Source organism: Anolis carolinensis, chromosome 2 (genome assembly GCF_035594765.1).
Source record: "Anolis carolinensis isolate JA03-04 chromosome 2, rAnoCar3.1.pri, whole genome shotgun sequence".
In the NCBI taxonomy this organism is placed as follows: domain Eukaryota; kingdom Metazoa; phylum Chordata; class Lepidosauria; order Squamata; family Dactyloidae; genus Anolis; species Anolis carolinensis.
This window is the reverse complement of record NC_085842.1, coordinates 143,156,571-143,181,437: the sequence shown is the minus strand read 5'-3', so window position 1 is coordinate 143,181,437 and position 24,867 is coordinate 143,156,571. Positions and strand designations below refer to the sequence as shown.

General features: G+C 39.9%; 1 protein-coding gene across 2 annotated transcripts in view; it reads left to right on the top strand.

The window, feature by feature from the left end:
* The window catches only part of usp43 (ubiquitin specific peptidase 43), a 155,166-nt gene that overhangs the window by 97,119 nt on the left and 33,180 nt on the right, over window positions 1-24,867 (top strand). For both annotated transcript variants that reach the window (XM_062970702.1, XM_062970703.1), the window contains exon 7: window positions 13,726-13,888. In XM_062970702.1, coding sequence (XP_062826772.1) covers window positions 13,726-13,888 — 163 coding nt within the window. The remainder of the gene's footprint in view (window positions 1-13,725; window positions 13,889-24,867) is intronic.

The window sequence follows — 24,867 nt, the reverse complement described above, 5'->3', positions numbered from 1 at the left end:
GCCAGCTTCTTCTCAAGTCCGCCCCCTCTAATGTCAGAATGTCCCTTTTTTGAAGGTAGTCCAATCCTTGACCCATACTAGTCCACAGGCTTCGTAATACGATTTTAGGTCAGGGAGACCAAAGCCTCCTCTTTTTTTCCCCTTCTATTAAGTTTGTCCTTTTGATTCTCGGCTTTTTGCCTTGCCATATAAATTTCGATATATCTTTGTTCCACAAATTAAAAATGTTAATATTCCTGATGATCGGCAGAGATTGGAATAAATACAACATTTTAGGTAAAACATTCATTTTGATCAGTGAAATTCTGCGTAATAGGAACAATTTTAGAGACTTCCAATTTTCTAGTTTTTTTTAATTTCCTTCAATTTCTGATCGTAATTGTTTTTCAACAACTGAGAATTCTTTGCCATCAACGTATATCCCAGGTATTGAATTTTGTCGACCCTCTGGAATTCTGTTATTCTGGATAATTCTTCTCTTTTGTTTTGTGACATATTTTTAGTTAAAATCACAGTCTTTTTCTTATTTATTCTTAATCCAGCCAATTTCCCATATTCTTCAATTTTATTAACCCATCTTTTTATATTTTCCAAAGGGTTATTGATTATACAAAATAAATCATTAGCAAATGCCCTTAATTTGTAATTTTCTTTGTTTATTCTTAAGCCTTTTAGATTTGGGTCTTCTCTTATACTATTCAGTAATATTTCCAGTGCCATGATAAATAGCACTGGGGATAATGGGCACCCCTGCCTTGTCCCTTTACATATATAAAAGCTTTTGGATTCATGTGAGTTTACTATAATTTTAGCTTCTTGTCCATCATATATTGCATTTATAGCGTTTGTAAATTGGTAGCCAAAATCCATTTCTTTTAGTAATAATTTTAGAAAATCCCAATTTAGATTATCAAACGCTTTTTCTGTGTCCAAACTTAGTAGGGCCAGTTCTTCTTCATTGTTTTTTTCCCCCATAGTATTCTATTGTATTTAATATTGTCCTTACGTTGTCTTTAATTTGGCAATTTGGAAGAAAGCCTGTTTGTTCCTCTTTTATCCAATCTTTGAGATAGTTCTTTAATCTTTCTGCCAAAATATTAGTAAAGATTTTATAATCCATATTTAAAAGTGATATGGGTCTGTAATTCTTTACATCTTTTGGGTCCTGATTTTCTTTGTGTAACAGAATAATGTTAGCGTTTTTCCATGATTCAGGCAGTTTTTGTTGGTTTAATATTCCATTCATTATCTTGTAAAGATGTGGTATTAATTCCTCTGCCATCACTTTATAATATGTAGCCGAGAGACCATCGGGTCCAGGGGCTTTGCTTCCATCCATTTTCTTTATTGCCTTTTTAATTTCCTCTTCTCTTATTTCATCGTTTAGACTTCGTCTTTGTTGGTCCGTTATTTTTTGTATGTTTTGCCTATTCGAAAAGGACATAATGTCTTCTTTATTTGATCTTTAGTATATAATTTCTTATAGTACTTGTAAAATTGATTTGTGATTTCTTGATCATTTGTGAAACGTTTCCTCTCGGACTCAATTTCTGTTACAATCTGAGCTTGCCTTTTTTCCAGATTTTTCTTGATAACCATCTTCCTGGTTTATTTGCATTTTGGAAATTATATTGTTTTATAAATTTTAATTGTTTGGCCAATCGTTCTGTTTCTAAATAATCTTTTTGAGTGACCCATATGTCCAATTCTTGTTTTATCTTTCTATTTATTGGATCTAATTTTAGTTCTTTCTCTAAATGTATTATTTGTTCCATCACTTTATCTAGTTCCTGCTTCTTTTTCTTATTTTTACGTGCATTTTGTTGGATAAAATGCCCATGCATGACCACTTTGCTGGCATCCCATCCTGTTTATAATGATACATCTTGAGTTATATTCAGTTGAAAGTATCCTTTTGGAATGTTCTTATTTTTTTATGTCCTCTTGTGATTTTAATAGATTATCATTAAGTCTCCATCTAAAGGCCTTTTTTGTCTCGTTTATAGTACATTCAATTGGTAGATAGCCTTTTTGTCACCCATATCATAGCGATCCTTGACCAGGATTGATATCTGTTTGAGAAGTATGTATAGTCTCTTTCTTTAATGTGTAAATTTCTCCATATGTCTTTTAGGTCAAATTCTTGTTTCATATTTAAAAAATGTTTGGGAAGTTGACTTGTTTTGTTTCCTAATTTTTTCCTCTGGTCCTTAAGTTTATCAAGATCTGGGTCAATTACTCCATTAAAATCTCTTGCTATTATCAAATTATCAAATTCTTGGGCTGATATATTTTTTCTCAGTTCATTTATAAATGTTGTTTTGGGGCCATTTGGTGTGTAAATATTGCAAGAAAGTATTTTTGACCCTTCAGGTTGATAATAATTCCAATGATTCTTCCGTCTTGGTTTTTTAAAGCTAGGTTTGATTCCAATTTCGGATTTATATAGATTACTACCCCTCTTTTTTTCTCCTTTGCCGATAAATAATATTATTTTCCTATTTTTTTGGGTTAAATATGTTGTATGTTTTTGGTTTATATGTGATTCTTGTAACGCCACCAAATCGTATTTGCCTTTCTTTATTTGATTGAAAAGGTTTTTTTCTCTAGTTGGGGGAATTTAATCCATTAACATTAAATATCAGACACTTGAAATGCATGATAATTCTTTATAAAGTTTTATCTGGTATATCTAAGTCCAATAGGGATACACTAGCGGCTGTCGTTATTGGTGAAAGGAATCTTCCTCTTTTGCTTTCTCTTTGGGCTTCTTCTTCTGGTGTTTTATCTCTATCCTTGTCTCTCTGCAGCCTTTTATAAAATTCTTTTGCCTTCTCCTCTGAAGTTATCCATATCCTTTTGTCTTTATAAGTAATCATCATTCCTTCTTTCCTTTACCATCTGAAATGGATTTGGAGTCTTCTTAACTCATCTGCTAGGAACATATATTTTCTTCTCTTGATCAGAGTACTTGTAGGATATTCCTTTAGGATCGAGACCCTTCCTTTGTAATATAAGGGATTCTTACTATTGTTTCTCAATATTTCTTCTCTCAAATTTCTTCTTGAGAGATGAACTATTACATCTCTGGCAACTTTGTTTTTTCTGGAGTAATTGGTAGTGATTCTGTACGTTTTCTCTATATTTTCTGACATTTCTTCTTCCAATCTTTGAGTTAGTTCAGCTGTCATTTGACAAATTATTTCACAAATCTTTTCTTTGGGGTCTTCTTGTATATTCCTAAATCTAAGTTGGAATTCTAATTCTTTCTGTTCTAGTCTTTCCTGTCTTGTCTCTCATTTAATATTCATCATTTCAAATTTTTCCATTTTGGCTTGTAATTTTTTTTGAGATTGTTCTAATTTCTGTTTGATATCTTTTATATCTTTCAGAACTGTATCTAAATTCCTTTTCATATCTCCTAATTCCTCTGAAATTTCTTTTTTCCTGTTTAGCATTTGCTCTTGGAAGGTTCTCTGGTTATCCGATAGTCTCATTATTTCCCTTATAATGTCTTTCAAATTCAAATTTTCTGGCAGTGATTGTCTCCTTTGTTGTAGTTTAGACTCTTCTCTTTCCACTCTTGCTTTGGGTGTAGTCATTTTTGTTTATAATTTCCACCCCTTTATGAGGTTTTTAGAATATTTTATAAGTGTCTCTGTTGGTTCTGTTGTCTTCTTATCTTCTTTCCCTGTTCCTGTAGTCCGTTGTTGTTCTCCGTTGTCCGTTGTCCACTCCAGCACCCATTGTTTTGTCCCTCGTTGCCTTGTATTCCTCTAATCCTCTGTTCCTCCCTCTGATCATCTGCTGGCCGCCTCCATTATCATTGTCCTCATCGCTGCTAGGTCTTTTCTTATCTCTTCTAAGTCTTCTGTCCCTTTCCAATGGGCTCTGAGGATTTTTAGTTGCTTTATTTATTTTATTTCTCTTTAATTCCCGTTTTTCCTTTTACTTCCTGACTCTCTAGGATGTTTCTCTATGACCATTCCCCTTTTCTGGCCCTCTATCTGCCAACCTAGCAGTTCGAAAACACGCCAATGTGAGTAGATCAATAGGGAAGGTTACGGTGCTCCATACAGTCATGCCGACCACATGACCTATGGACAACGCTGGCTCTTCGGCTTAGAAATGGAGATGAGCACCAACTCCCAGAGTCAGACATGACTGGACTTAACGTCAGGGGAAACCTTTACCTTTACCTATCTTCTTATTTCCTCTCCTCTACGGTCACCTCTTCTGGCCCCTTCTTTCGTATTTCCTGCTTCCTGTTTCCTGTCCTCCCAATTCTTCTTCCCCAGGCCTTCCGCCAGGACCAAAGTTTTCCCCCTCATCTTTTGCCTTGATAGAGCAAGGACCAAGCCTCTTGTGACACCAGCAGATCAATGTATTTAAAACTGAATGTTTTGTAGTAATACAGAAAAGAAAGGGCGAAGTAGGATAATTTAAGGAGCAAAAGGTTTGTGTGAGAGTAAGAGCCAAATGTTGTCCCTTTGTTCTCCCCATCTTTCTGAAGCCTTTCCCTCTGTTGGATTTGTTATGGCTGCATTTAGTTCCAGCATCTGAGTCCCAACTAAGAGTAATGTGCCAGTTTAGAGGGGTTGTATGAATGAGGAAGGATTTTCCTTATTCATACAACCCCTTGTTCTGTAAATCAGATCCTACCTCACCCACCTGCCCACATTCAAGGCAATTGCAAGCAGTATATTCAGATTTAAACACACATACAGATCTTCCACAACTAGATTAGCCCTGAGAAAATTAGAAAGCCATATGCCAATAATATCAAATAGCAGCTATGGGAAGTCCTGGCTGACATATATAGAAACGAGGCAAAGGTACCATTGCCAAACCTAACAGCCAGGGGCTTAGCAGTCAGCTCAGTGTTTTGCCCATTGAATACCAGACTAATGTCTGTTAAAAGACAGCACATGGGGTACTGTTGTCCAGGTTGGGATGTTTTGCACAGCAGTTTTCAGACACCAATATGGAGAAGGAAAAGGGAAAAGACTGCTTACATTAAGAAGTGACTGAAGAAGTTTCCCTGTTTAGATGGCATCACGTTGAGGCCAGTTACTTAAACTGAAGGCTGGGTCTATCCATCACATTGTCCTTGTCTCATCCCTCCAGCACAGATTACTAGCAGTCACAGTGGATAGCCTTAGAATGAGTGGGCTTTAGAGGTGCCTAGGCTCTGTCGCTTTAATGGCCTCTTATTAAGATCTACAGCACAGAGATTGCATCATGAGGCCACTGGGAAATACCCTTTCCCTGCAGAGTCAGAAATGTTCTTTTTCTTCCCAGGCAGCTTTATTACGTAGAGTGCAAAGGTATTTATTTTTCCTGGATTCTGGTTATTGTCTGGCTGCCTGCTGGCTCTGCAGGTGAAACGTGATGGATTCCAAAGAAGTATGGGATTTTCTGTTTGCTCATTAGGGAGAGGAACTACTTTAAACAGGGCCATGTCTGATCTTGTAAGCTATACAGCCCCTCTGAGAAGAATCACATAAAATGTATAAATAGTCTATGAAAGTCCAGAATCACTCCCCTGCATCTCCAATTCCCATTTCTCAACCTGATAGTCTAATTCTTTTCAAGAGGTTTTAGCCAGTTCAACTTTTTATACACAACATACCTTTTTAAATGAATGGAAACTTTTGCATTTGGCATAACTCTTGCTCTTTTCGGGTAACTACTGCAGTCTTCAATTTCTTCCTGCTGAGGGGGACAATCTGACTGTGTTTTCCCCAGCAGAAACCAATAAGAGCAAGTTCAAGTGTGGCATAATCTGACAGAACATCATGTTTTTGACTAGGATAAGCCACCTCAGAAAGTGCCTTCAGACACCTTGGTAATTTATTTTGTGACAATCTTCAGCCATTCACATATAAGGAGATGTTGATCTGCAGGTGCTCCAAACATGCCAAGCCATACATATATTCTGAAGTGATGAATGATCAGAATCCTGCTGTTCTGTGTGCTTTCTGAACATTTAACCAGCCACATCCTTGTGGCTGATTATTCCATATTTCAATGCTTTAAACTGTTAGTCACTTTATGTGGTAAATGGTTGTGATGTATTATAGCCTTATTTTGATTTTTTTTTATTTCTTTGGGATTAGTTATTATAAGTTTTAGATTGTGATTATTTATTGTTGTTAACTTTATATGCTGTTTGTGTGTTATTGGCATTGAATCTGCCTCTTTTACAGGAAAACACCCTGAGTCCTCTTGGGGAGATAGGTCAGGGTACAAATAAAGTATTATTATTATTGTTATTATTATTATTATTCGTTGTTTTGTTGTTGTTGTATGTGTGTGTGTGGGGGGGGTCAATATTATGACTGTGACTGGCTGCTCTCTGTTTCTGCAAGGAATAACTTGTGAGTATTGTTCTGACTTAACGTCAGGGGAAAACCTTTACCTTTACCTACTATTGTTCTGCATGCTGATACATATTGGCAGAGAATATACAAGGGTATATTTTGTCAGACAAAGTATTTCAGTTTGGTATATTTTGTTCCTTTACTCCCTTACACATTGTTACCAATGTGAATTACACACTGTTCTGTATAGATGGAAGGAGCATGAGAAGTACTGTTCAGGATTAAGAAAAATTAGGAACACTTTGGCATTGTTACATGATCAGGATAGAACAAACGTTGGCAACATCAGGGGATCAGGGAGTTTTGTCTCTGTGGTCCTTGAGAAGTCGCATAGATTGCCAGGGACCCCCCCCCCCCAAAATACTGAAGACAACTCTGCATCAACTGCAGTGACTGTAAGTCTATTTCTGGTTTTCAAAAACCGACATTTTTAAAAGGTTAAACAGCAATCTATTCAACATGCAAATTGCTATTTCTACAAGCTTCCAGGAGAAGTGCTTCATCTTTGTTTTATTTGTCCAGAAAAGATCCAGGGACTGTAGAAAGGTTGTGGATTGCAGAATTAGCCCTGGGGCCCATCTGAACCCAAGAGCTGCAGTTCATCCATCTAGATTTAGGCCCTAAGACATTTAGATAAACTATTCCCCCCCTCCCCTGACAACTGATAATTATAGTTTGGATTTATAGCAGAGGAAAAAATACCCCCACCACCATATCTATAGTTTTGTAACCCATTTCCTCTGCCCAAGCTCCTCAAAATCACACATTTGAGGAAGAATAAATGCCATCATTCTAGTTATGGGCAGAAACATCAAAGATAGAGCAGGGTAACATATCTGTGTGATGTGTTAAAGGCCGATGCAGCCAGCACCACCTTGCCATAACTTATGGGTTTCTTTTGTGGTGGTAGTGATTATTTATTTCTGAAATACACTTGCTATGACATCCGTAGAGATGCACTCACTCCCTGGGAAAAGTGGGATTTTTTTACAATTAGCCCTTTGCCAAAAGGGGATGTGTTTCTGTTTTGTGCCTAACACAAGTGGCTATTTTTAGCCTTCCCAGACCTGGCAGGCAGCCAAGCCATTCCTGCTACAAAGGGTCAGGCCTGAATCAAGATAAATTGGCTTTTTAGTCTGTAAATGCCACTAGAGATTTGAGGAGCTCAAGTCAGGGGCTGCTGTGAATCCTGGATTGGCAGGGGGATGTTGCTATAACAGAAACCTTGAAGGGACACGGAGAAACAGAGAGGGACAAAGGTGACAGTGAACATCTTAAAATGAGATGCTCAAAGTCTCTGCAAAGAAAATTCTTCTTTACAGATTGGAACTAGGAGGCCCTGGGAATAGTGGAGGAGGCTCTAAGGGACAAGATGTTTTATTATTTAATTTATTTATTTACAATATTTATATCCCGCCTTACTCTATCCCAAGGGAGACTCAGGGCAACTTACAAATGGTACCTGTGCAGTGCCTTGGCATAAAACACAGACATGAATAAAATTATTAAAATTAAAACAGACATAAAAAAACATAATTAAAATACATTCCAATATGAATGTTTGGTTTGTTCCTAGTCTCATAGGTAAAGGTAAAGGTTTTTCCCTGACATTGTCCAGTCGTGTCCGACTCTGGGGGTTGGTGCTCATCTCCATTTCTAAGCTGAAGAGCCAGTGTTGTCCATAGACACCTCCAAGGTCATGTGGCCAGCATGACTGCATGGAGTGCCATTACTTTCCTGCCAGAGCAGTACCTATTGATCTACTCACATTTGCATGTTTTCGAATGGCTAGGTTGGCAGAAGCTGGGTCTAACAGCGAGTGCTCACTACGCTCCCTGGATTCGAGCCTGTGACCTTTCGGTCCACAAGTTCAGCAGCCCAGCACTTTAACATGCTGTGCCACTGGGGGCTCCTCCTAGTTTCATATTCTGCAGTAAAGCTTGTTGGGGCTCAGAGAAAACATTCCTTTAACAATGCTAATAGAATTATCATAGATGACCAACCCTGGATCATTACAGAGGATAAGATAGGAACTGATGCATCGTAATATCCATGTGGTGATGAGAAGCAGTTTGGTCTGCCTTCAAGCATTGTACTGGTAGTTTTCTCATCCAGCCAAAGACAAAGACAGACATTCTTTCTAGTTCCAGTTGAAGATCTAGAAAAGAGACTGCTTTTAAAACAACAACAAAAACAACAACATTACATTTGTTTCCTTCGTCTTACTGTCACCATTGTGCTGTATTACAGCAGTAGTGCATATTTCTGTATCACCTCACAAACATGGTTTTCTTGTTGGCTAATAGAAAACTATAAAGATTAAACAACTGTTTCTTTGGGCCATGTACAAAAGAAACATGTTATAAAATGTTGTAAGAGTCCAACCTACTGACATGCAGAAATACACAAACCACTCCTACCATGTGGCCACTACCTTCTGTTAAAAAACTTCAAGAGAAGGAGATTCTACCTCACTCCAAGGCAGCATATTTCACTGTCAGGAAGTTCTTTCTGAAGTTGTTAGAATCTCTTTTCCTGAAGTTTGAATCCTTGCTCTGTTTCCTAATCTTACTCGATCTTCACTATGGCATCCTTTTAAATATTTAAACATAGCTATATCTTAACCCATTCCCTTAACCTTAGTGAATGTGGTATTCCAGGCTAGGTCTGACCAAAGTGGGATAGAGAGGTACTAGAGAGGTATTACTTTCCTTGATCTGGATACTATTTTTCCATTGATGAATCCTAGAATCACTTTGTTTTTTAGCTGCTGCATCACACTGTTGATTTATGACCTACTAAATTTACGTGATTAATTGTGAATTTATTGTTTTAAATGTTTAATTGTCTAAATGTATTTTACAATTTTTTAAAAGTCTGTTTGAACTGTACACTGTTTTAAGGCATCAAATAGTTGCCTATGTTTAAAGCCTCCTTGAGTCCCCTTCAGGGTTGAGAAAGGCGGGATAGAAGTGTTATAAATAAATAAATAAATAAATAAGATTACTACATCCCTTTCTCGTGTACCATTGTCAAGCCAGATGCCACCTATCCCATCCCTTATCTCAGTATTTCATTTTTTTTTCCACCTAAGTGTAGTACCTCATATTTCTCCCTGTTGAAATTGATATTGTTAGTTTTGGCCCATTAAGGTCATTTTGAATTCTGGTCCTGGGATATATGTTGTCTACTGCAAATTTGATTAGCACACCCCTTACCCCCTTTATTCAAGTTTTTAATTAAAATGTTGAGGTTCCCATAAACCTTAATGCTTGGTCATACTGGGGTTTATGGAGATTGTAATCCAGGTTGTTTATGGCCCTTTCACACAGCTGTATAAAATTCACATTGATTGGATTGACTGGATTATATGGCAGTGTGGATTCAGATAACCCAATTCAAAGCAGATATTGTGAATACTCTGCCTTGATATTCTGGGATATAGGGCTGCGTGGAAGGGCCCTACTTCTTAGTTGTCCACTCAAATACTGTTTTAGCAAAATCTCTCTGCACCCTGTGTGTGTGTTTGTATGTGTGTGTAGGGGAAGCAGTCAAATGTGTAGCTCCCTCATTTGTCACTTTGTTCTGCTCATTTTCCAAACATGCTATAAATGAATTTTAGGGTCATCTCTGTTGAAAAAAATCCACAACAGTGCATTTGAGGTGTGTGCCTGTGTCTGGCCTCTGTGTAGCTGTGACTTCAGAGGGACTGCTTAGAGGAAAAGCTGGCAGCTAAAAGGAGAAAGGGATGAGGTGGGATGAACGGAGCCTTTGGGACTGGTGTGGATTCTGTCCTGCATGACTTGTTTTCTGGAAGAAATTAGCTTACATATATAAAATGAGAATTGATGCTGGAGACAAAGAGCTGCTCTGGCAGTGATTTATTTTGTCTTTGGGCTAAACAAGAGTCCTTAATTGAAAAACATCAGAGAAGACAGTGTGTGCAGATCTGGGAAGAAGAGTTCATAGCAATCTTGCCAATCTTGCCTTTTGGACAACCCTATTGTCTGGTGACTTTGATGGATTATGCAGCCTAAATCTGAGGAAATTGAGAGATCAAGCTGCAAATTGGGGTACAGGTCAAACTGGTCATGCCTGAGAGCTTACTGGTGATGCTAATCAATATCCAGCTGTTGTGCATTGTCTGACTAGCTTGTTGTAGTGTTCTAATGTTAATTCTTCCTTGTAGAGCTACAGAACTTTTTTTCATGTCAGGAGTGACTTGAGAAACTGCAAGTCGCTTCTGGTGTGAGAGAATTGGCCACCTTCAAGGACATTGCCCAGGGGATGCCCGGATGGTTTTTTTTTTTTTTTTGGATGTTTTTTTTGGATCCTTGTGGGAGGCTTTTCTCATGTCCCCACATGGAGCTGGAACTGATATAGGGAGCTCATCTGCACTCTCCCTGAGTTGGATTTAAACCAGCAACCTTGAGGTCAGCAACCCAATCTTCAAGTCATTGGTCCTACTGGCACAAGTATTTAACCCACTGCTCCTTAGCCACAAGGATCCATTTGAATCATTGGCTCAAAATTTTGTTGGAAGGTATAGAAGCCTATGTTTTCTGCATTCCCAACTGATATTGCAGAGATAGAGACACAGCTTTATGAAGTGGGCAGTATCCAATGAAAGCTCATGCTTAAACAATTTGGTTAGTTTTTTAAGGGGCCAGTTTGGCTATTTTCTTCAAAACGATGAATTGGTAATGAGCTTTTTATTTTCTCCTTTTTAAAACATGTTTTTTTATCTAAATCTACAGCAGTTAGTTCTAGCCTTGAGATGATCTCCTGAACTTGATTATTCAAGTAATTCTGATTTGGGGCATGTATGAATTCTGAACAGCGAAGAGAAGTGGGATTGAAAATTTTTGAGAGGTGGGAATGTCCTCCCTTGTCTTATGTGACCAGAGAAGCTCTTTAAGCCTTTTTTGTCAGTTGAAAATAAAAAGGGTTGCTTTAAAAGTATGGAGTCTGCAATATGCAACTTCATCTTGGATAGGTTGGTCACCATTTCCTTCACCCTCAAATGATTCAGCTGATTCTTTGTTTGCTAAGAGAGTTGTGGGAGGAAAACATGTAGCAATCATCTCATGAACATAATCATATAATATTTGGGAGTCATTTTAGTGCAGCTAGTTTGTATAATGCAGTATGCGCGCTATATTGTATATATGTCAGCATTATTGATATTCTTTAGCAAGAAAAGAGCAACTGTAACCTGTGGAAATAGTGCAAACTAGGCACCCGTTTCTCATTGTTTTGCGTTATTCTGCAGTGACAATTTATTCCATCACTCATGGAAGAGTGGGAGTCTGTGCTTAGTAGGATATGCCTGAAACTCACACACATACTCCAATCACTGGAAATCCTCTTCAGTAGCTCCTTTGAATTCTAAAAATAAAATCTGAGGTTCCTTTAAGCTCTCCACACAGTTTCCTCCTAATCACATATGGGATTGTAACACTATATATCAAGCGTCCCAGTTTGGTAGACAGTCCTAATTAATTCTATGTCATCCCACAATTTTTGATACTTTCATAACATCCCATTTTTCTCTTTTTTTCTCCACCTTTCATCCTTAATTCTCAGCATTATTTCCGTTGCTGGAAAATAAGTTAAAAATACAAAGGTAGTTTGCAGTGGATTAACTTAGAAGGGGAGGATGAGAAGAAGAGCTGGAATCTCACCTTTCCAAGTAGGCTCTGGCAAAAGCAAACTGCTTGCAGTCTCTCCTATCGTTCTAATTAATGGCTTTTGCCATCTTAACCAAACTCTGAAGTTTTTTGGAAATATATGTTCCTGTTTTCATCTGTGAAATGTTAGGGGATGTGGTACAGGCTAAGAATGCTTTCATATGAGCCTTTTATGGCACAGTTGTCCTACTTCGTTAATGGAATGTTATAAGCTGTCTAGAAATCCCTCTTTCTTCCTTCTTTCCTTTCTGGAAAAAATACAAAATGAAAAATAATAATAATACTGTAGCTGTATAATGACCTTTGATGGGCAGTGCTCAGAGCCATTTGTCTGAAAGCACACGAAGTTTAGTAACTTTAAAAGATTAGTGTTTTTGGAGGAGTTGTCACACATGAAAGCTAAATTCTTCCCTGTGTGCTTTGCACCTTTTGTGGATCTCTCATACCTTCCCAGCACATTCAGTAACAGTAAATTTAGCTTTATTTAGTGTTGGATCTGTGTGGGAGACAGACATGTTCACATACCAGTATCAACTGTGGACTTCATTTGGTGGTGCTATTATTTTACAGTTGTATAGGTGTAATAGGAATATTATCATGCTAATCACACTGGGTAAAAATGATACAATAGTAAATTTGTGGAGCATTGGCAAGCAGGAGGTGACATAATACCTAGAAAAGTGATCTAGGCAAATAAATAGATTTTTCCCTATCTGGTGCAGGCATATGTTGTGAGGCTGACCTGTATATTTGTATGTGAATACTGAAGTCACAAGACACTGAAAGGTTTGTGTTTAGGAATGAGAATCATGCTGTCTAATTTCATTATGCTTTTCAGAGTCACATTTTCACATTTGAATTTAAATCTCTTGTTGAATTGGCCACCTGTGCAATTGATTTGCGTCATGTGCATTGGGGTCTCATTGTGGTATCATTTTCTTTGGGAAATATTGTTTTGTTTACATTTTCAAAAATCTGCTGTTGTTCCTGCAGTAAACCATTCTTTTGTAATCTTGGTTTTCTTCTTCAATATCTGAAGTGCCTAGACCATGTTATTTTATAACATTAACTATTTGCATTTTGAAAATTTAAATCCAACTGTTTCATTTTACTTATCCATCTAGTTACAATATAATTTATATTTCAGCAGGTCAAATCTATAGAAAATGTTTTTCAAATGATGATTGGGGCAGCCCCTACTATCATCTGTCCATCTTTGATGAGGTTGTTCTACTGAATTGGTGCCAAAACTGAAAAGGCTTTATTTTGGCAGTCCTGTGAGATACCTGTCATCTTATGTTTCGGCCCTGAAGAGAAGGGCCTCCACAGTGTAAAAATGCTCTTATGGAATCATAGAATAATAGAGTGGGAAGAGACCACATGGGCCATCTAGTCCAAACCCAGTCATGCAGGAAAAGCACAATCAAAGTATCTCGGATAGGTGGCCATCCAGCCTCTGTTTAAAAGCCTCCAAAGAAGGAGCTTCCACCACACTCTGAGGCAGAGAGTTCCACTTCTGAACAAGATGCTTTGCCCTGAGATGTTCTTAATGTTTGTTTGCATATAATTCATTCTCTGATGCAGATAATCAACACAGCAGACCTTGCCTTGCAATTTGCTTACCAGTGTTTTCTTTCCTTTCCTTTCTCCAGGTTGTCCCCAGAGCCTTCCGTCTTCTCCCAATGTTTCTGACCCAGAAGGCCAGCGTTTAGTTCATAATGGGGCCATTTCTTCAGATTACCTGCACCATGGTGTAGGTGGCAGAATCCTGCTCCTTGTATGTAATGTTGCTGGTACAGGGCAACAGGCAGTGAGGTGAGTCCTGCTAGAGCAGCATTGACCATACTGAATATGAGACTCCTAGTTTTAACAGTTACTTGAATCAGAAAGAAGTTAATAATAATAATAATAATTATTATTATTATTATTAACTTATTATTAATCCGAAAGTACTGGCTGAACACCAGAAAAATTGAAGAAGCTTTGGAAATCGTGAAAGAACAAATTACAGCAACAGCCAGAAAAATTGAAAGGTATGAAGCCAGAATCATCCAGTACAGACAAAATCAACTGTTTCAATCAGACCAAAGACGGTTCTACCAGAGTCTGAACCAAACAACAGACACAGTAACCATAAAGCCAGAGAAAACTGCAACAACAAAGTTCTGGAAAGAACTTTGGGAAAATAATAAAAACTACAACAAAACGCTGGGTGGATAAAGGAGTTTGAAGGAAAATTCTCACAGAACAAAATGGAACTGATGGAAATAACAACTGAAATGATCAGCAAACGAGTGCAAAAAGTCAAGAACTGGACATCGCCTGGTAGTGATCAACTTCATGGATTTTGGCTCAAACATCTGATTAGTTTACATGGAAAAATGGCCCAACAATTCAATGAGATGCTGCAGAAAGGAAGTATCAGTGAATGGCTAACAACTGGAAGAACATACCTGATACAAAAGGATCCAGCAAAAGGAGCAGCACCAGGAAACTACAGGCCAATAACGTGTCTGCCCACTATGTTTAAACTACTGACTGGCATCATAGCTGACAGAATTCAAGACTATCTTGAAGAAAAAAACATCTTGCCAGATGAACAGAAAGGCAACAAATGGAAAAGCAGGGGCACAAAAGACCAGTTATTGATTGACAAAATGATTCTGGAGAACTGTAAGAGCCGAAAAGCTAATCTTCACATGACGTGGATTGACTACAAAAAGGCCTTTGACTCACTCCCACACAGCTGGATCATCAAGTGCCTGGACGCCATCGGGATTTGTAAAACAGTTGGCACCTTCATTGAAAACATGATGGAGCACTGGAAAACTGAACTGTTTGTTGGAAATGAAAGCTATGGACTTGTCAACATCAGGAGAGGAATTTTCCAGGGAGACTCATTGTCCCCTCTGCTTTTCATTATTGCCATGATCCCTCTGTCAACAATCTTACAAAAAACAAATCTCGGCTATCAAATATCTAAGAATTCTCACAAAATTTCACATTTGATGTACATGGATGACCTGAAGCTATATGGGAAAACGGAAACTGAAATCCAGTCTCTGACCAACACTGTCCGAATTTTTAGCACTGATATCAACATGGAGTTTGGTTTGGACAAATGTTCGACAGTGGCATTGAAGAAGGGAAAAATCATTGAAAGTGAGGGCATAAATATGCCCAATGGCCAAACAATAAAGTGTCACCAGCCAGAGGCCTATAAATATCTGGGCATACTACAGCTGGACAACATCAAGCATGAACATGTGAAAACTGTGGTCAGCAAAGAATACACACAAAGGGTCAGAAAAATTCTCAAAAGCAAGCTCAATGGAGGCAACACCATCAAGGCCATAAACACCTGGGCCATACCTGTCATAAGATATACTGCTGGCATTATAAATTGGACACAGGTGGAACTGGACAATTTGGACAGAAAAACAAGAAAACTCATGACCATTCATCATTCACTGCACCCTCGCAGTGATGTTGACCGGCTATATCTGCCTAGAAGATCAGGGGGCAGAGGACTCTTACAAGTAAAGCAAGCAGTCAAAGAAGAAGAACATGCCCTGGCAGAATATGTCAAGCAAAGTGAAGAACCTGCTTTGATTGAAGTCAAAAATCAGAAACTCCTCAAAACACAGCAGACAAAAAACCAGTACAAGAAAACCGCACTACAAACTAGAGCTGACAGCTGGCACAACAAAACACTGCATGGAAAGTTCCTTGACAAAATTGAAGGAAAAGCTGATAAGGAGAAGACCTGGCTCTGGCTCACGAATGGGACCCTGAAGAAGGAGACAGAAGGCCTGATCCTTGCAGCCCAGGAGCAAGCCATCAGAACAAATGCAATTAAGGCCAAGATTGAAAAATCAGCTGATGACCCAAAATGCAGACTGTGCAAGGAAACCGACGAAACCATTGATCATATCCTCAGCTGCTGTAAGAAAATTGCACAGACAGACTACAAACAGAGGCACAACTATGTGGCCCAAATGATCCATTGGAACTTATGCCTCAAGTACCACCTGGCAGCAGCAAAGAACTGGTGGGATCACAAACCTGCAAAAGTATTGGAAAATGAGCACGCAAAGATACTGTGGGACTTCCGAATCCAGACTGACAAAGTTCTGGAACACAACACACCAGACATCACAGTTGTGGAAAAGAACAAGGTTTGGATCATTGATGTTGCCATCCCAGGTGACAGTCGCATTGATGAAAAACAACAGGAAAAACTCAGCCGCTATCAGGACCTCAAGATTGAACTTCAAAGACTCTGGCAGAAACCAGTACAGGTGGTCCCGGTGGTGATGGGCACACTGGGTGCTGTGCCAAAAGATCTCAGCCGGCATTTGGAAACAATAGACATTGACAAAATCACCATCTGCCAACTGCAAAAGGCCACCCTACTGGGATCTGCACACATCATCAGAAAATACATCACACAGTCCTAGACACTTGGGAAGTGTTCGACTTGTGGTTTTGCGAAATGAAATCCAGCATATCTATCTTGTTTGCTGTGCCATATAACGTTGTTGTGTTGATAATAATAATAATACTTTATTTATACCCCGCCACCATCTCCCCAACGGGGACTCGGGGTGGCTAACATGGGGCCATGCCCAGAGCAATACAGTATAAAATATAAAAACAACATATCATAGCACCATTAAAAATACAATAAATAATAATAGGCATTACATCAAGAAATCAAAAAACAATAAAACAAGGGCAGGCCGCGTAAACACAGAGATAAAACCTGGAGTGAGAGGGACAGAGGGGTACTCCACTGCGGGCAGGGACATATGGAAGTGGGGTAATCTAGAGGATAGATGTTCGGGGTGGGAGTAACACAGAATATATGACAGAAATTACTCACCGAAGGCACAGCGGAAAAGCCATGTTTTCAAGTCTTTCCTAAAAGCCAACAGCATGGGAACTTGCCTAATTTCAGTGGGTAGTGAGTTCCACAGTCGGGGGGCCACAGCAGAGAAGGCCCTCTCCCTTGTACTCACAAGGCGGGCCTGGGATAACGACAGTGGTGATAAAAGGGCCTCCCTGGATGATCGTAAAACTCCGGATGACCTCTCCCAGCAGTTTCATGTAGATGTTAAATAGCATGGGGGATAAGATAGACCCCTGCGGAACCCCACAGGTCAATGGCCAGGGGTCCGAGCAGGTGTCCCCCAGCTTCACCATCTGGGAGCGGCCCTCCAGGAAGGACTGGAGCCACTGCAAAACCGTGCCACCGAGCCCCATCCCGGAGAGCCTCCCCAGAAGGATACCATGGTCGATGGTATCGAAAGCCGCTGAGATATCCAGGAGAACCAGCAGGGTCACACTCCCCCTGTCCAGTTCCCTGCGGAGGTCATCCACCAAGGCGACCAAAGCCGTCTCGGTGCTGTGCCCAGGCCTGAAACCAGACTGCGAGCAGTCCAGAAAATCGGTGTCATCGAGAAACCCCTGGAGCTGCGTGGCAACCACCCGCTCCAGAACCTTGCCCAGAAATGGGAGGTTGGAGATTGGTCTCTAATTGTCACAAACCGATGGGACTAACGAGAACTTTTTTAGTTCTATCAGAATGGATGGGGATTGGGAGTGGGTAGTGGCAGAAAACCATCCAGCAGCCTCTTCATGTAGATGGATGCATTCAATATGAGGCTAAAAGTACTTTCTGCCCAGTGGTTCATAGGGAGGGGTGCTTCAGATAAATAGATAGGTTAGGTGGGTGAGGGGTGCAGGAGGCAACCTAGTGGAACTTGGGACTTCCTGATCCAGGATCTGCAAAGTATTAAAACTATAGAATCCCTATTCTGGCATCCCAATGTTAGAGACGGGAGTTCTTGCTAGCATGCTGTGTTTTCAGAAACATGCATTTGAGCCATGTTCACATGGGTCATGATAATGCAGTGGGCTGGCTTTAGATCTCTTTGTTGCGTGGAATTTCCTATCATGTAGATTATCTAGTGATCATCTTTCAAAGTCAAGTGTTCTGCAAAAGCAGCGAAGCACAAATAAATGTATGCTGCTGCCTCAAGTTATTGCCTGAGGCTGAGGTCAACCAACAGTCTACCAATTCACATTCTCCAGCTGCTTAGGTGGACAGATCAATTTTATTTTGATATTGAAGATGGTAGACTGTCCACTATAAAAGCAAAAGGCAGCCCTCATGACCAAGATGGTTTTCTCCGTCTGAACACTTCACCACCACACAGCTCACCTTCCAACATCTACCAGCTGTTGACAGGGTAAACTTTGGTTGCAGGCTCTTCATACATGTGCTAGGTTAAGATTGCTGCTGTTCCTGTGGAAATGACTCCATGTTTTGCACAATACTGGAGCTGCTCACATAATTAGAAGAAGGCATTGGGTTTGGAGGCTTGCCAGTATTACTGTGTCAGAAGTTCTGATTTATCACATAGAGTATTGAGCTTCTTGGGGCCTGGATCAATAAGGTGGTGGTCTCCAGAAACATTAACAGAGGATTGTTTTCTTTTTTCTTTTTAGTGTCTTGACTGGAGTGTTAGCAAGTGCCATATCTAATGAGCCTTCTAGACCATCAAATGACCTCATCACACTGGAGCTTGGATCCACTTTAAATCCACGTTAGGGAGGGGGCTTTAAACCGCTCAGCCAGTCACGTCCTGGGCCTCGCCAGACTAAAACCCCAGGATTCTGCAGGAGGCAGAAACTGGATTTAAGGTGGATTCATGATCTAGTGTGATGAGGCAGCTTATAAGGAGCCATGAAGCTTTGGGCTGCCTTCCATAATCATTGATTATGCTGACTGTTGCAATTCAGAAATTCTGGAAGACTCAGGTGATTAAGAAGCCAACACTGCCTAAAGTGCAGCCCAGGGGCCAAATACAGCTTGCTTGCCAAGACTGTTTTTGCACATCTTTTTTCACACTTTCTGGTCTGTTTTTTTTTTTCTGTTCAAGAAGAATGAGGTGGAGGGTGAATTCTCACTTTTAGAATTCTCACTTTGCAGTGGCAAAGTGTGGTGGTATGGGAAATAAAGTATTGAGGAATTGGTGGTAGTACAGTAGAGTCTCACTTATCCAACATAAACGGGCCGGCAGAACATTGGATAAGCGAATATGTTGGATAATAAGGAGAAATTAAGGAGAAGCCTATTAAACATCAAATTAAGTTATGATTTTACACATTAAGCACCAAAACATCATGGTATAAAACAAATTTGGCAGAAAAAGTAGTTCAATATGCAGTAATGCTACGTAGTAATTACTGTATTTATGAATTTCGCACCAAAATATCATGATATATTGAAAACATTGACTACAAAAATGTGTTGGATAATCCAGAACGTTGGATAAGCGAATGTTGGATAAGTGAGACTCTACTGTATATGTTATTTCCTAAAGCTTGTGAATATACAATATTTCTGGTTGTTCTTTTTTTTGTCTGTTGGAGGCAAGTATGAATGCTGCAATTAGCCAGAATGATTAGCATGTAATGGCCTTTCAGCTTCAAAGCCTGACTGCTTCCTCCCTGGAGGAATCTTTTGTTGGGAGGTGTTAGCTGGTCCTGATTGTTTCCTGTCTGGAATTTCCCTGCTTTCAGAGTGTTACTCTTTATTTACTGTCCTGATTTTAGAGATTATATTGTTCTGTTTGCTTATACCACAGTAATTTTATATATTATATTTACAATCTTATTTGCTTTGGATTATATGTGGCCCCTTCTACACAACTCTATAAAATCTACATTGAACTGGATTATATGGCAGTATGGACTCAAGATAATCCAGTTCAAAACAGATACTGTGGATTATGTGGCTTGGCATTCTGGGTTATAGCTGTGTAGAAGGGCCTTGAATCTACACTTCCATATAATCCAGTTCAAATCAGATAATCTGTATTTTATAGGCAGTGTGGAAGAGACCTAAGTGAACCCTAAGCCATTGGGGCTGAGGGGGTTGCTAGGACATGAAGTGAGCGAGGCTTAAATGAGGCAGGGGCCTTCCCTTCTGACTGTCAGCCAGGGGGAGAACTGCTCTTTCTTGTCCTCTGTAATTTGGATTTTATTTTTCTAGAGTTTTTTTATTGAAAGACATAGATTGGATGACTATATCTTTTGTGGCCAAATTTGGTGTGATTTGGTTCAGTGGTTTTGTTGTTTACTCCATGGGGAAAATGCACATTACACACACACACACACACACACACACACACACACACATATATATATATATATATATATATATATATATACACACACACACACACACACACACACACACACATACACACATACATACACTAGCTGTGCCCGGCCACACGTTGCTGTGGCTTAGTCTGGTGGTGTTGGTCAGTCTACATTAGGTTGTATTTATGCTGTGACCTCCACCCTTCTTTATACTCACATTAGTAGTAGTATTTGAAGTCTGTTACCTTCTTCAATTTTTGTGTTGATTGATAATTGCTTGAGATCCCTGTTGTCTTTTGTTTGTTGTTAATTGTGATGTCTGATTCTGCTGAGTGCGGTTTACATCTTATTCTGGTACAATAGTCTTTTTGTTTTGTTTTGCCTGTGTAGGTGTTTATTATTGTTGTTGTAGTGGTCATGAAGGCTGGATAAGTTAGATGCTACTGTATTGTTTTTTGGAGGCCCAGTGTAGCACTGGCTGGCCTCTCAGCCTCAGTGCCTGGCTTCTTCTTGCCTGTGATGGTGTAGATTCTTGTTGTTGTTGCCATTGTTATTATTGTAATTGTTTTTTTTTTGGAGACCAAGTGTGAATGTAGAGATTGGGGAGGTGGATGAGCACTGAATAGCCTTGTAGACTCAGTGCATGGCTGATTCTTGCCTGTGTAGGTGTTTATTATTAGTGGGTGAGTGGATGGATAGATGAGTGGATGGATAGATAGAGTGGGTGCTCTCCTTGTTTCCTTTATTCCTATGCTGCTCCGATCCTGAGCTCGCTGATAAGAACACACTGGTCAGAAAGGAGGGTAAATATAACCGGATCAATGGTCTTTCTCTCCCTTTTGCTCTTGGCCTTCCGGGCAGAGAGGGAGGGCTCTTGTCCTTGGCGTTCCTTCGCTTCCCTTCCCTCCCTCCTTCCTTCATTCTATCCGTCCCAGCCTTTCCTGCCTGCGGAGCCCTGGAACTGGGTCAGTGGGTTGGATGGTGGGGAAAGGGAGAAGGAAGAGGCCTCTAATTGAAATGCATGGACTCCATGCCATGGGGTGCTGGGATTTGTAGTTTGCATCCAGTCCAACCCCTTTCTTTCTTTTTGTCATGGAGGAAGAACCCACCCAAACTTCTCAGACAGATGGCCATCCGGTTTAGTTGTGTTGTTATAGTCACAATGTATTGTTGTAAGTTTTTTGGGTCCACATTGTGGTTTTGTGGTGTGGTTGTGTTGTTACAACCGGGAGGGAAGGCTTTTGCGTTGTGTTGCCAAGTTTCGTATTTCTGGGGCGTTTAGTTGTGTTGTTATAGTCACGATGCTTTGTTGTGAGTTTTATGGGTCCGGATTGTGGTTTTGTGGTGTGGCTGTGTTCTTACAACTGGGAGGCAAGGCTTTTGCATTGTGTTGTGAAATTTTGTATTTCTGGGGCGTTTAGTTGTGTTGTTATAGTCACGATGCGTTGTTGTGAGTCTTGTGGGTCCAGATTGTGGTTTTGTGGTTTGGTTGTGTTGTTACAACCGGGAGGCAAGGCTTTTGCGTTGTGTTGTCAAGTTTTATATTTCTGGGGCGTTTAGTTGTGGTGTTATAGTCACGATAATTGTTGTGAGTTTTGTGGGTCCGGATTGTGTTTTGTGGGGTGATTGTGTTGTTACAACCGGGAGGCAAGGCTTTTGCGTTGTTTTGCCAAGTTTCATATTTCTGGGGCGTTTAGTTGTGTTGTTATAGTCATGATGCATTGTTGTGAATTTTGTGGGTCTGGATTGTGGTTTTGTGGTGTGATTGTGTTGTTACAACCGGGAGGCAAGGCTTTTGCGTTGTTTTGTCAAATTTTGTATTTCTGGGGCGTTTAGTTGTGTTGTTATAGTCACAATGCGTTGTTGTGAGTTTTGTGGGTCCAGATTGTGGTTTTGTGGTTTGGTTGTGTTGTTACAACCGGGAGGCAAGGCTTTTGCGTTGTGTTGTCAAGTTTTGTATTTCTGGGGCATTTAGTTGTGTGCCAAGTTTCGTATTTCTGGGGCGTTTAGTTGTGTTGTTATAGTCACAATGCATTGTTGTGAGTTTTATGGGTCCGGATTGTGGTTTTGTGGTTTGGTTGTGTTGTTACAAGCAGGAGGGAAGGCTTTTGCATTGTGTCACCAAGTTTCGTATTTCTGGGGTGTTTAATTGTGTTGTTATAGTCACAATGCGTTGTTGTGAGTTTTGAGAGAGAGAGAGAGAGAGAGAGAGAGAGAGATAAGAGAAGCAATTCATCTTTTATATAGACAACCATACTGAGATCCTGTTTAACCTAAATATAAAGTGGACTTTTGACCTCTTCAGTTTTTTTGTTTTGTTTTATTTGGTGTAGGTTGCAATCTGGGCAGCCATATGAGATTGCCAAGCAGTTGTATACTCATGCTTTAGATGAGGGGAAGATGGCACGGAGATCACATGGAGACTTCTGTCTCTTGGTACCTGTCTCTCAAAGCATTTCAGATAAGGAATTAGATTGTTGCCTTTTCTTCTAGATCCCAATCTGCTAATTGGCAGTGCTGAAAAGCTGGAAATAATCAGATAAGCAGTGGCTGGGCTTGTTAAGAACTGCTTCTTTCGTGTGTAATTTGGCACAACATCTGGACTCTGTAGAATTAATGTCTGATAAAGCAAGCATAGTGGCAAATTAACTGCCTTCCTTTGATGGCAGAGAGTCATCTGGAACTCTTGTGCGGCTGCTTTCGCCAACTTGGGCTGTGCAGCTGCTCCAGACGAACAACCACAGGGCATCCTGAATCCACCCCACAACTTTACTTGTGGCAGTGGGAGTTTCTTTCCATCAGAGGACCATGTTTCTCCATGCTGGAGATGGGGAAGCAGTTTCCATTTTCCAGTAGCTGCAGGCAAGGATGAGCTCACGGGAGGTGATTGGATGCTAAAGCACTGTAGGCAAGTAATGAATTCGCATTGCACATCCCAGATGTCATTAAGTAACACTCCACATGCTTGCAGTGGCTAATAAACCATCATCGGCTGGGAAACAGCTTGTGACATGCTGAGCTTTATGGAAGGCAATTTATCTAGCAATATTTCCATGTTATCCAGACAGACTGAGACTCCCCCCCTCCCTTTTTTTTCCAATGCTTCTGACCTTGTTTCTAGAAATCTATTTCTTTTTCAAACCTGAACTTCTATTTGTTTAAATCCTGCCTGTTCAACAAAAAAATGCATGGTGATAATAGGCCTTAAGATATGGGGTAGAAGGGGAAACACAAATCCCAGCTGCTGCTCCAGATCAGAGGTTACCTTTTGAATTATATCTCTCAGGACCCTACATCATTGTCCATGCTAGCTAGGAAGTTTACAGAATTGTGTGCTAAGAAGTAACTATGCCAGGCTATGTGGGCATCACATTTTTAAAATTCTTTTACCAGTTGTATGTCCAGGTTTTTTTTTATTGCTGTCTCTTTCTAAATTGACTGCGTGTTAATTTCCCAGGCTGGACAGGAGATAGAATTGAGCAGTCATTAACGAATGGATTGCTGAGCTTGTTGTGGTAGCTCTGGTTAGTTACAAGTTGAGTTGGCATTCAGGTTGCTCCATAGAGTTGTGCATGTGCTCCTAAAGGAATCATATCAATTATGTAAACATGGCATTTCTTCGTGGCCAGATTGCCATTGGAGCTAGATTTCCTCACTCAGTTCATACATTCTCTGAGCTTTGGACCTGACTGGTGCAGAACGAAAGCTGTATAGTCCAGTGTAGAAGACGATGAGATGCTAGAGGAGAACTGCTTAATATATACCCTTGTTCTTTCACATTGCGTAGCAGGGTAGAATGAGTGGCTGGAGAAGGTGCTCTCCAGTTGAAGAGAGCATTGCTTTTTAAAAGATGAAAGCTTTCATGGGATTTTTTTCCTATGATTTTCAGTATTTTTCTTGGTAACTTCTGTGAGTACCTTGATGAGTTACCCAAGCAAACTGAAGATGCCTGGAGTGCCCAGCTGTCAATCTGGCTGAGAGATATGCTACCACCACCAGAGCTTTTAATGCCCAGTTACCAGCTGTGAATGAAGCTCCCTTTAAAAGCCAGTAATCCAGCAGTTCAAATGAAGAGATGCATGTGCAGTTTTTCAGATCCCAAGGCAATGTGTTTATATGTGTGTGTGTCTTTATAGTGTTTTCCAAATAAACACAGTTTACTGTAGTCATAGAAAGTGAAGCCTAAAAACTAAACACGCACACTGTTTTTAGTTCTGGAAATATATAAAGGATTGTTTATATTTCCTTTCAGTTACAGAATTAAAAAAAGCGATTTCTACAAAAAGTTTTTTAAAAGCTTTTGCCTCCCAAAATGTAAGCCTTTACAGTGAATGCCTTTGCTGTCCCAAATCTTCCATGCAGACAGTCAGAACAGGCTAGACTTTTCCTTAAATAATTATCTTGGCTTTGAAGTGGAAATAAGATTTAGGTTTCCATTTAGTCAATTTGCATAGTCCTCAAGCATGCCTGCCCTTAACCTAAGATTGTTAAATGCCTTCCATTCTGCCCATCTATCTTATGCTAGACGGTGTAATATGAGAACTGATTGTACTCTATTAGAATGCATAATAAGTAATCATGAGAACTTTCTGAGAAACCATTAAGTTAAAGTTAAGATT